Raw genomic sequence first — 12,058 nt, forward strand, 5'->3', positions numbered from 1 at the left:
AAAGGAAAAAAATTATCAAGTAAAAGAGCTAAACTGATTTTTAAAGGATGCTAAGAGAAGACAGAAAGTATTTTTTAAAATATTTTTTATTTTATATTTTTAAAATTTATTTTTATTGTATTATTTTTACGTGTACTGTCAAATCAGATCTGACTGGTACAGGAGGAGTTTGCCCCCTCCTTCTCCAGCAGAGCATCTGGTGGATTTGAACCGCATACCTCTGGGATTGCAGTGCAGTGTCTTGCCACTAGGCCACCAGAGCTCCCTAAAATATTCTAATAAAATGTACAAAGATCGGGATTTAGGAAAGCAAAAGGAAAGAATAGCATTTTTCAAGCTGAAAGGAATGGAGAACAAATTTAAGCCTTGAATAGCAGTACTGAAGGATCCTGTGGGAAGATACTACTAAATGATGAGGTCATCAGCAAAAAGAAGATAGAAAATACACAGTCGCTGGACCAAAAACCATTGGTGCCAGGAGACAAAGAAGACTGTGCATCAAGAAGGCATCAAGCTTGAACAAAATTGAGACTCTACTAAAGACATAAAAACTAAAGCCCTCAGGCATTGAACTGAGTCCAACTTACAGTGACCCCATAGAAAAGAGTAAAACTGCTCTTATATCAGATTTCCAAGGCTCAAAAACATGGAAGCAAATTGCCTTTCTCTTGCAGAATGGCTGGTGAGTTCAAACCATTATTGTATCACCAGACCTCCTTGGTAAAGATAAAGAAGGAGATAAAATGATAGTAAATAGACTATGGTCTTTTCAATCACTTGCTATGCTGCTGAGAGCTGGACAGGGAACAAGGACGACAGAAGAACTGATGCCTCTGAACTGTGCTGTTAGAAGAGAGTACTGAATGTCCCATTGACTGCTAAAAGAACAAGTAGATACGCCTTGGAGAGGGAGCAACCAGAGTGCTCCTTGGAGGCAAAGAGGTTAAAACTTCATCTCACATACTTTGGGCATGTTGCTAGGAGAAATTTTTTCTTGAAGAAGGACATCCTGCTTCGAAAGGTGGAGGGACAACTAAGGTGAGGAAGACCCTCAACCAGATGGATTGACAGTGACTGCAGCATTGGTCTTGAGTGTGCCAGAGAGTGTGAGGATGGCACAAGATTGGATACGGTTCAGATCTGTTGTTAATAGGGTCTCTCTGGATGACCCTCCAATGGGTTTTCAGTGACAACAAACCTCAGAGGAACAGATTACCCATCTTTTCTTCACAGCGTAGCTTGTAGATGAGAACCACATGCCTTTGAGTTGCAGTGCAACTCCTTACCTCTAAGCCATCAGAGTTTTCCATAAGAAAGCCAGTGTGCATATGTGAAACTAAAATGAGCCATTAGTTTAAGCAATGTGGTGGGAATATAAGGGAAAAAAGGACTCATTTCACCTTGATGTTGAAGGACTTTCTCTTCTAAATGGGCCCAGATGTTGGAGCAGCGCCCATGTAAAACAGGAATTGAGTCAAAGAGAAGAATCCTCTTAGACTGGCATATTGATATAGTCATACTACTCATCAATTTATAGATTATGGATATTGGAAGTGTTAAAATTGACATGTAGCTAATAGTGATATGATAGAGAGTAAGTAATAGAAGTTAAAGGGTAGTGAGAGCCTTTATTTCTTTATTTTAACCTCTTCTTTGAGCTAGGTTTTTAAGTAGTTTCTTTTTACCTTCTTTGGTAATGATCCAGAAAAAATTATGGCTAACTTGTTTGTTAATAATGACACACTAAATTGCATTTCATGAGTACAACATGGAAAACAGAACAATGTTTCAATTTCGAGATGTCAGGAGGACATAAATTCTGCATGGTGAGGCTAGGATGTGCTGATGTGTGGGAAGAATTTGTCATTTTGGGATGCTCTTGGAGAGAGAAGTGTTACTTCTCTGGATGACAGTGTTGAAGAGAGAAGAACAGCACAAATAGGGATTGATAACATCATAAGACAGCTCTAAGTGTTAGAGAAATACTTAGGATCATAGAGAGGAGATAGCACAGTGGGATTGAGTGGGAATGACAGCTCTTTTCTGGGAGGTAATGTCCACTGATCATCATAGTTTCCACATTGATCTCTAGTTGGTTCAGGGTAGGTGATGTTTATCTACTGTAAGAGAGTGTGCCAGTCTGTACTTTGTGAACCTAGCTTGTGCCAAACATTGACTTGCTGCCCTTTTGTTAACAGGCGTGGTGTCTGTCTGTTTTGAGGGAGACAGTGATGGTTACATCAACCTGGTGGCCTATCCTTATGTGGAAAGTGAGACTGTGGAGCAAGATGACACACCAGAGCGGGAGCAGCCGCGGCGCAAACACTCCCGCCGGAGTCTTCACCGGTCGGGCAGTGGCAGTGACCACAAGGAGGAAAAAGCCAGCCTGTCCCTTGAGCCCAGTGAGAGGTAAGGGAGAGGTGAAGTGGTGAGCAGGGTTGGCTCCATGTGTTTGCGCCTCTTGAAACAAGCACTCGGGACATCTCTAGAATTCTGACATACTGTGACAAGTGTGACTCAAGGTCAAGAGAAGATGTCCATCATTCCTGGGCTACCTTCCTGGATGTGGCCAACCCCTTGAGTGCCATATTACCTTAGTGGTTCTTTTTTCTGGACATGAACTCAAGAGAGACTATAAACCCTCTCAACCTTTTGTAAGCATGGATGCCCTGAGCTGGTGATCAGGCCCTACACTAGAAGAGAAGATTGTGTGCATTAATTCTCAGTTCCATTCCAGCTTCTTTCTGACTGCAGGAGAGAACTGAAAGGCAGGGAGAGGTCATCTGCACAAGTTCCTTAACCATTTTGGATATCCAGCCCCTCTTAAGTGTCTAGTACTGCCATGAGCTCTTTCTCTGTTTATAAAATTTTGTTTGTTTTATTGGAAAGTTATTTTTTAATAGATCAGAAAAATAATCTTTACCAAGAATCTTTTTCTTGATACTGTGAATTTCATCTAAGATAGCTATAATCAAAAGGATGAACAATAGCAAGTGTTGACAAAATACAGAAAAATTAAAACCTTCCTACTCTGCTTACGGAAATGTACAATGACATAGCTGCTTTGGAAAGCACTTTAGCAATTCCTTTAAATATTAAACCCAGCATTTTCACTCCTCGATTTAGATCCAAAGAACTGAAAACATTCTCACTTATACACGTTTTAAAATAAGATTTATAGCATTATTTACATTAGCAAAAAAGTAGAAAGATATGATGAATGGATGAATAAAATGTGTTATATCCAAACAATGGAATGACGAGCTGATACATGCTATGGCAAGGATTAACCTTGAAAATGTATTCTGTGGAAGAAGTAAGTCACAAAAGACTACAGGTTGTTTGACTACGTTTATATGAAATATCCATAATGGCAGATCCAAGTCCATAGAGATATAAGATACACTAATAGATGCTAGGGGCTTGGGAAGAGGAAGGAATTAGATGATATTTCGCTTTGGGATGATGAAAATGTTCTGAAATTAGTTCATGGTGATGTTTCATAACCATTAAAGCATACTAAAACCACTGAATTGTAAACAAAACATGAAAGACTACAACCCTTGTTTTACGTTGGATTACATCTCAACCAAAAATCCTTACAACTGGAAATAAGCAGCAGCATCATAAATAGAGAAAAGTTTGATGTCATAAATTTCATTTTGATTAGAGTTGTATTAACACCCAGGGAGACAGCAGTTAAAAATAATTGAGATATTACATTAGGAAAATCTGCTACAAAAGATCTCTTTAAAACATTACGAAGCAAAGATGATCATTGAGGTCTAAGGTGCACCTGATCCCAATCCGTGTTCCTTTTGATCCAAGCACCTCATATGTCCGTGAACTCCAGACAGTGTGGGGGAAAGGGAAATGGAAGAATTGGTGCGTGCCTTTAATTACGGTGTTGGAAAGAACCCTGTGCTGACTGTACCTATGGTGGACTTCAGAAGAGTGAGCACATCTGTCTGGAGGGAAGTACAGCCAGCATATTCCTTAGAAGTGAGAATGGTGAGATTTCAATGCACATGCTTTGGAGATGTTATCAGGAGAGATTAGTCCAAGAGCAGTCGTGGCTCTGTCATCTCTCTCCAGCTCATTCCAGTGTCAGGAAAAGGATGGCGTTTGCCATGGCTGCAGTGCTCTTAGCCACAGACTTTCAGGATGCAGGACTTCAACCAGTGCTGTGAGGGCGAGGGGTAGGTTTGATTTGGGGTATTTTATTTTGTTTTGTTTGTTAGTTTTTTGCTTGCCATTGTGATCAGCAGTGTTGAAAGTTCAAGCAAAATGAAATTATAGCAAAATTTAGTATTTTCCTTATGAATCACTTTCTCACCATAATCCCTTTTGGTCTTACATGTAAAATTCCCCTGTTGAAATGGTGTCATGCTTTCCACCAGTGGCAACCTTGTCCAGTGAGAAACACTAGAACCTCTGGGGCCTGCTCAGGGCTGACTCTGTCCTGCTGTTTTGTTTATTTCCAATTATTCTAAGTGTGGTGGTGAATACAAACAGTTGTATCTATAAGCTAAGGTCAGTATATGTTTTCTTTAAACTTTATTAAAGGAAGCTGTTCTCAGTGTTGTGAACAAAGAGGAGATGAGATAGTTATTGATGCCCTGACATTTGCCCTTCCCGGCCTCCACCCAGTGCTTGTTTGCTGTGAAACTGCATCACCTTTACCACAAAATTTGGCAAAAGAACAGCTTTTCAGAGACAAGCTTCGAAAACACAGGAGGCTTCAACAATGAATGAATGGAAATCCGAAGTCTGTAAATTTTCATTAAAATTAATAATAATAAAATTAAAAAAATAAATTTCAAAGCTGACCCTAAAATGGGGTTTCTGAGGTTGTAAATCCCAAGGAAAGAGATGGTCCATATTTCTCCCTAGAAGTGCTAGTAATTGGCAAATCACTTACCTTTTCTGTGCCTATTTCTTCTTTTGTGCCAGAAAATAATTTATATATTTACTGGGCATTTATTTATAAACAAAGATTTGTGTAAACCATTTAGGGTAAATGACACCAATCATTTAATCTGTCTACAAAAACCAAAAACACTGGAGGAACACTGCTCGTACCATTGACTTGCAGTGATTGTTCTGGCCCCTGTATCCTTTGCATCTAGGTTTGTGGCAGCAGGATCCAGACTTCCTCTGCCCTGTGCAGTAAGACCCCAGAGCAGAGATGACTTGTCTGGGCTAAGGATGGTGATGTGTGTGCTCTTCCTTCTTAGCTCCCAGGAGGCAAAGAGTCCAAAGGTAGAGCTACACAGCCACTCAGATGTCCCCTTCCAGATGCTGGATGGCAACAGTGGTCTGAGCTCTGAGAAGATCAGCCACAACCCCTGGAGCCTGCGCTGCCACAAACAGCAGCTGAGCCGCATGCGCTCTGAGTCCAAGGACCGAAAGCTCTACAGTATCCTTGTTGTTTCTCTCAACATTGTCTGCTTGATACATTTCCTGTGCCAGGCTCCTTCCAGCCTCTCTGGGAAGCCTCTTTTCTTTTCCTCTCCCTTCTTCACAGGCATCTCTTCTAGGTGTGAACTTTCTTCTGACTTTCATCAACATGGATTTGTCTTTTGGGGCTGGCCAAACTGAAGCGTATTATTTAGACCAGTGCGACGCAGCAGCACACTTTGGGGTGATAGAAGGTTCTCTATCTGTGCACTCTGTTTTCTGTCTGTCAAGTATGACAGCCACCAGCCATACTGACCACTCTAATGTGACTACAGTAATCAAGGAATTGACTTTTAAAAATTTTAATTAAAAATGAAATAGCACCATAGAGCCAGTAACTGTCATATTGAGCATGATCAGAATAAAGGGTCTGAGTATGTATCCACGTGTGTTTTTCCCTTTCCAAAAGAAAACCAGTGATTGAAAAAGAATACATTTTCTTTCGGTTGGTGTATTTTGTTTTACTTCTCTAAACACCATCCTTGTACAGCATAAACAGTCTGCAGATGGTAAAGGTAAAAAAGTTTTATGGGAAACTTACAGTATTATTTGGTGTTTTGACGCAGTAGGCAAATGTCACTGAGCCATTGCCAAAAAGTGTGCTGTGCTCTTCATACTCAGCATTTACTCAGTTAATTTTTACAACAATCTTAAGAGGGAGGAATGATGATGATTACTACCATTTTACAGATGAGGAAATGGACACTCAGGTTATGTCGTTTCTAGAGCCAGCGAGTGACCAAGCAGGATTCACAAGCATTCACTCTTCAGGCAGCAGGAGGTATTTTCTCACTGCCTTCAAGTTTTATCATCACTTGTTTCTAGATTACAGCATTGAGATTTAATAAAAGGCCAATATAATTGTTTTAAAATAATGTAAGGAATTAGGGAATGTGACTTTTATCCGAACATAGAAATAGACATTGCCATTATGCTGAGTGAAATATCTCAATCACAAAAGGACAAAAACTGCATAATGCCACTGTTAAAAAACAGGAATGACATGGGGTTTGGGGGAAACAAAAGGGAGGATAAATAATGAACACTGCATTTAAATAAATGAGGTAAAGAACTGTCCAAAAGAAATTTATGATTAGGTGTTAAATAATAACATGGCATGCATGACATGTCATACAAAACAAAATGCATGACAACAGTCCAGAATAAGAAAGTAGACTCGGGGAGGTAGGAAATTGTGCAACATTGAAAGAATCTTTTTAAAGAGAAAAGCAAACTGGGGGGTAGGGAGGAAAATGTGCAACAGTGAATGAATAGAAACCAAGTTTTCTGTAAACTTTTGTTAAAATATCAATTAAAAAAACAGTTTTTTTAAAAAAAAAGAAATTGACATTGCATTGTTGGACTGAGCAGGCTTATGTAAAAGACCTGGATATAGATGCTGGAGGCACGGCCCATTGAGCTGTTTTGAACAGAAGGTCCTACAAGTATTAAAGGATAAGTTTATACATCCCATTTGTTTTCAATCTAGCAAGAAAATGGCAAGGAAGAAAGTCAGATTCAGCTTATTCTAAAGATTATTTGGGAATATTAGACTTTGATTTCCCCCCATTTTTGTGTTCGTGCTGCAAAACTGTCTTCGGTATTTCTTAGGCTTAGACAAGATAGTGGCCAGAATAGGGCCTTAGTTTATCAAAAGTAACAGGGATGTGTCAGAAATTGCCAAATGTTTGCTTTGTGTACTGCCTGTGAGGCACTTCTGAAGAATGATATAAAAATAAGGTCGTACTAATATAAAACCAGCGTTTGTGAGTTTGTGGAGATGAGTACAGAAGGTATTAGCCAAGAACACTTTTTCATAGAAAGTCTTGGCTGTGCTCTCCTGGTTGGACTCATGATGCCTGTAGTCATCCTTCTTCTTAACTGTGGCCCAGAGTTCCTTCTGCTGGAGAATGTGGTGCACCACTTCAAGTACCCCTGCGTGCTGGACCTGAAGATGGGCACCCGGCAGCATGGCGATGACGCATCTGCTGAGAAGGCAGCCCGACAGATGAGGAAGTGCGAGCAGAGCACATCCGCTACACTGGGTGTCAGGGTTTGTGGCATGCAGGTGAGTTGCCCCAGAAAGAGCCTAGGAGCATGTACTTCCCTGCCACCTCTGCTTAGTGTCCTCTCTCCTCCACATTGGACCAGAGGTCCCTCTGAAAGGGTGAGACCTCCACAGAGTGCTAAGTGTGTTCTTACAGCTGTATGCCTGAGTCCTCTTACCTGTTGACCTTGATCTAGACATCAGGCTCAGGCCTCTCTTGAGCCCTTACTATGAGATTGTGCTCACTGGATGTTGGGGTAATGGAGACCCTTGCCTGTCAGCAAGACACTTCTAGATAATTTGTGTCCAGCTTGGCACCAAGGCAGCTTTAAGCTGTATTTCAGTGTTGACCATGATTATAGAGAACCTGTAATCCTAGATGTAGGAAATCTCAGGGTGAACATGGACTCTCCTACTTCAGGGAGGAAGGGGAAATCTCACAGTGGTCAGAGGACTTTCCAAGTAGTGCTTGTGCTGGTAGAGAGCTCTAATCCACAGTAAATTGTGCTGCTAACCCCAGACAGGTCTTGTCCAGGGGGTGAGGGGGGTTCCATGAAATCTTTAACCTTCTCGGGCTTACCCTGTTTGTTTTCTGGGGTTTCAGGTATACCAGCTGGACACAGGGCATTACCTCTGCAGGAATAAGTACTATGGCCGGGGGCTTTCCATCGAAGGGTTCCGCAATGCTCTCTACCAGTACCTGCACAATGGCCTGGACCTGCGACGTGACCTCTTTGAGCCCATCTTGAGCAAACTTCGGGGCCTCAAAGCTGTGTTGGAGCGGCAGGCTTCCTACCGCTTTTACTCCAGCTCGCTGCTGGTCATCTATGATGGAAAGGAGTGCCGGCCCGAGCCCTTTCAGGACCGCAGGTCCGAGATGCGTCTCAAGCACCTGGACATAGGGCTCCCAGAAGTGGCATCACCGTGTGGCTCCAGCACCAGCCCTGGCAGCACCAGCCCTGAGGCAGGCCCCCCCTCTCCTCCCAAGGTGGATGTCCGCATGATCGACTTTGCACACAGCACGTTCAAGGGTTTCCGGGATGACCCCACCGTGCATGATGGGCCAGACCGAGGCTATGTATTTGGCCTGGAGAACCTTATCAGCATCATGGAACAGATGCGGGACGAAAATCAGTAGGCCCAGCTATGGGCGCCCAGAACCCCTTCTTCACCCACAGGCAGGGACCATCGCTCTGAACTCACCGTGAGGACACACAGACTTTGCTTTTAAAGGGTTATATTTCTCTTTGGTGTAAACTAAAAGAAATGTTTTTAGCTGTAGCCTGGAATCCATATATATGCAGTGAAGGAGGGCAGCACACATATCCTCTCAGCCAGGGCTCCTTAGCTCTATGGCTCTGACTGCTGTATCCAGGCTAACGTAGGAAGGAGGTGGTGCCCATTGTGGGCTTCACAGCAGTGACAAGGTGCCCGTGGTCATGGGTTTCGCTTGCCTAGATCTCTGGGGTCTATGGCTGCAGGGCCCTGGATGGTAAAATGAAGCCCTGGGCTGGTGCAGGGCCCTCCGTGCCCCCTTATTCCTTGTTCCCCAGAAGTCAAGGTGATTGGATGCCTGTCTCTTGAGGGCTTTCCAGTGTTGTGCTCTGGTGGTTAGCCAGCTCTTTTAACAGCTGTCCCCAGGGGCCACACGTCCAACTGCACACAGCTGGACCCTACTTACTAGTTCTGACTTTGGCATGGGTGTCAGATTAAGCTGGGCTAAGGCCAAGTCACGCAGAGAACAGGCCCTTGGGTTCCCTGGGCACCCCTTGGCACTTGACCATGTTCTTCCTCTTGTCTCATACCCAGCCAACCTCTCACTAAGATCCTTTTCTTGGAGGTCACCCTTTTCTGTCTCCCTGAAAGGCCTCAACTCTGTTTACTGAGGAAAGGTGATGGATGCCCCAGCAGGCCTTAGACAGTGCTTGCAGCTCTTCCGCTGTCAATGGGAACTCTAACTTGGGCAGCTGTACTGCCTCTGAATGGGCTGCTTCTCCCAGGGACTAAGGGCTGCAGTTGCTCAGGGTCTCAAATTTTCCTAGGCCAGGTTCAAGACCATAGCCTATGTGAGAAGATTCTGGCCATGGAGGGAAAACTTTTCAGCTTGTCAGCTCATAGGGACAGTCTGGGCCTTGGATGTAGGTGCCTAGATTCTGCTAAAGAAAGCTTTGTCTGATCAGGCCTAGGGTCTGTCAGTCTGTCCATTTGTCTGTCTGCCAGCCTCTGTCTCTGGGGGTTCTCCCCCTGGGGGTTAGCCTTGCTCATTAGTAAATACTGTTTTCCTTAGCGGAATCCACTTTCTCCTGAGTTTTTGCCCTGCGTTCTTCCTCAGCAGGTGCTTACCCTTCTACAAAGAGCTCTAGCAGAATTGAAGAGGTGTTTCCCAGCTGGCTTGGCACCTTCTTTGTGGGCCTGGTGTTTGACTCCCTCATCACTGATAGTGCAGTGAAGGCCCAGGGGCAGCCTCTTTCCCCATGGTTTTTTTTGTTGTTTGTTGTTGCCAGCCCTTAATGACAGAGACCTGCTAGCACTAAAGCACATGGTCAGGTGATACTGCATCCATTGCCAAGCCATCCCGAGTACCCTCATCCTTGAGTCTCAGCCACTATCATTGTCACTTTGGGCATGTCCTTGTTTTGGCAGTAACTAGTAAGCTTTCCATCCTGTTTCTGTTGGTGAGGCCTTGGTATCAACGGTGAGCTACTCTTTCCAGTCCTTAGACGTGGAACCTCACTTCCTAAATGAAGTGAGCTCCCCATGTCCTTAGCCTCTGACCCTGTACCAGTGGTGGGCAGGTTCCCATTCCTCGGGGCTAGGAGGAACAGCTTGCCTGTTTATGGTCAGTAATGACCATCTTTTCTCTCGTACTATTCTGTAGAATTAGTTATGGAAGTGGTAGCAGTTTGCTAGTGTAAACAGCCATTTCCTTGTCAGGACAAAGGACAAGACAAAGGATCTGGGGTCTCTCTGGACTCCCTTGATTGAACCTGTCCAGCCTGGCATGTGATGGAATCTCAGCGTTCCTAGATTCTGAGAGCAGATGCTGCCCTCTTCTGCTGCTCCTCATAGTGAGAGACTGCACCCATTTATATTCAGTGTTTTCCTAGCACTAAAAAAAAAAAGAGCAAAAGGGCCTGGGATTTGCTGCTGTTCCCCAGGGCAGGGCTCCTCTTTTCAGCACTTTGAATGCCTGGAGATTTAGCCCTGTTGCCTAGGGTGAGGGGGTGGGCAGCAGGCTTGTGTGCACCCACTGTCACTGCTCCTCTCCTGCTCCAGGCCAGAGAGCTCTGTTCCTGTCAGGGTCTGCCTTCCCAGCCCCAGCTTGGGACCAAAGTGCAACGCGGGATCACGGGTTGGGGCGCTCAGGTGACCCCTCTCTACTACAGTGCTTCCCAGGGCCAAGCTGACACCAGCCCCCGGGGAGGGACGGGCAGAGGCGGTGCTTCCAGAGGAAGGGGACCAGTGTAGCAATTTGTCAGGGACCCCACCCCTCCCTCTCAGGGCTTGTGCAATGGGCATCAGGGGTTCCCCCCAAGGGGCCAGAGGCCTAGGCTGGCTGCTAGCTGCTGCTCACACCTGGCTATTAATATACCTAGAAGCAGATTGCTTTGAACTTCTGTACAATTTGGTTTTGTTTATGATGATTAAAAAAAAAAAATGTTTTAATGAGGGGAAAAGATGGAGAACCCTGGGAAGGACCTGCCAGGTTTTGGTTCTTTTGCTTCTCGGGACAGTAAGGCCATGCCCTCCGGGAATCCTGTCTGCTCTTCTTTCCTGGAAGCAAACCAAGCCCGTCCACGCCGCAGAGGCCTACGCCCGGAGCTCCACGCGGCTCTGGCCGCGACTCTGCGCAATCGCGTTTTCTCGGGACCTTGCGTGTGGAGAGTGGGAGGCTCAGGCCGAGCCCACCCCTTTCTGTGCACCTCGTGTTGCCCGCCCCGCTTGTGTCTGAGGTCGTGTATGTTCAAATAAAGCCGCTAGAAACCGAAGTGGAGTTGGTGCCTTTGTGTAAATCTCCCGAGCTTTACGCGGAGCGGTCCCGGCCGCCCCACGTCCTCGGCAGCCGCGGAGGGGGCGGGGCCGGAAGCGACCGTTCCCACGGCGGAGGCGCCCGAGCCGGGAAGAAACCTCGCCCTTGCCGCCCGTTCCGCCTTCGGATCTGCCAATGGGCAGCTGACCCGCATGTCCGGGTCCCGGTCCCCATGGCAGCGCGGCGCGCTCGGGCTCTCATTGGCTACGTCAGCCAAGCCGCTGCGACTCTGCGCTCCTCCGCCAGCGGCCTTGCCACGTACGCGGCAGCGGATTGGTCTACCTGGATTACGTCGCTGCCCGCGCCCAGCCTGGCCTGAGTTCTGGGCCAGAAGCATTCTCTTCCGCGTCGCGTCTTGATTTATGGGGGATCGGGGTTTGTGTTAGAGCAGACGAGACGGAGCCAGAGTGGGGCAGTTTGGTGGGTGAAGGGCTTGAGGCTGGATACAACTGCGGGGGTCGACCAGACGGGACTGGGCACTTGAGAGCCGAGCGCTCACTGTCCGGCCGCCCCCAGGTGCG

General features: G+C 45.7%; 1 protein-coding gene across 2 annotated transcripts in view; it reads left to right on the forward strand.

Moving 5' to 3' along the window:
* Positions 1-8,852, forward strand: part of IP6K1 (inositol hexakisphosphate kinase 1) — a 58,206-nt gene extending 49,354 nt beyond the window's left edge. Inside the window, exons 2-5 of one of the 2 annotated variants that reach the window (XM_006892896.1) lie at positions 2,199-2,409; positions 5,238-5,419; positions 7,353-7,528; positions 8,112-8,738. In XM_006892896.1, coding sequence (XP_006892958.1) covers positions 5,299-5,419; positions 7,353-7,528; positions 8,112-8,645 — 831 coding nt within the window. In that variant the 5' untranslated portion in view covers positions 2,199-2,409; positions 5,238-5,298 and the 3' untranslated portion in view covers positions 8,646-8,738. Of the gene's footprint in view, positions 1-2,198; positions 2,410-5,237; positions 5,420-7,352; positions 7,529-8,111 lie in introns of both variants that reach the window. The other variant, XM_006892895.1, reaches the window with a different exon arrangement.
* The last annotated feature ends 3,206 nt before the right edge of the window (positions 8,853-12,058 follow it).

This window comes from Elephantulus edwardii, unplaced genomic scaffold (assembly GCF_000299155.1).
Source record: "Elephantulus edwardii isolate Elephantulus edwardi_28Jun2011 unplaced genomic scaffold, EleEdw1.0 scaffold00121, whole genome shotgun sequence".
Lineage (NCBI taxonomy): Eukaryota > Metazoa > Chordata > Mammalia > Macroscelidea > Macroscelididae > Elephantulus > Elephantulus edwardii.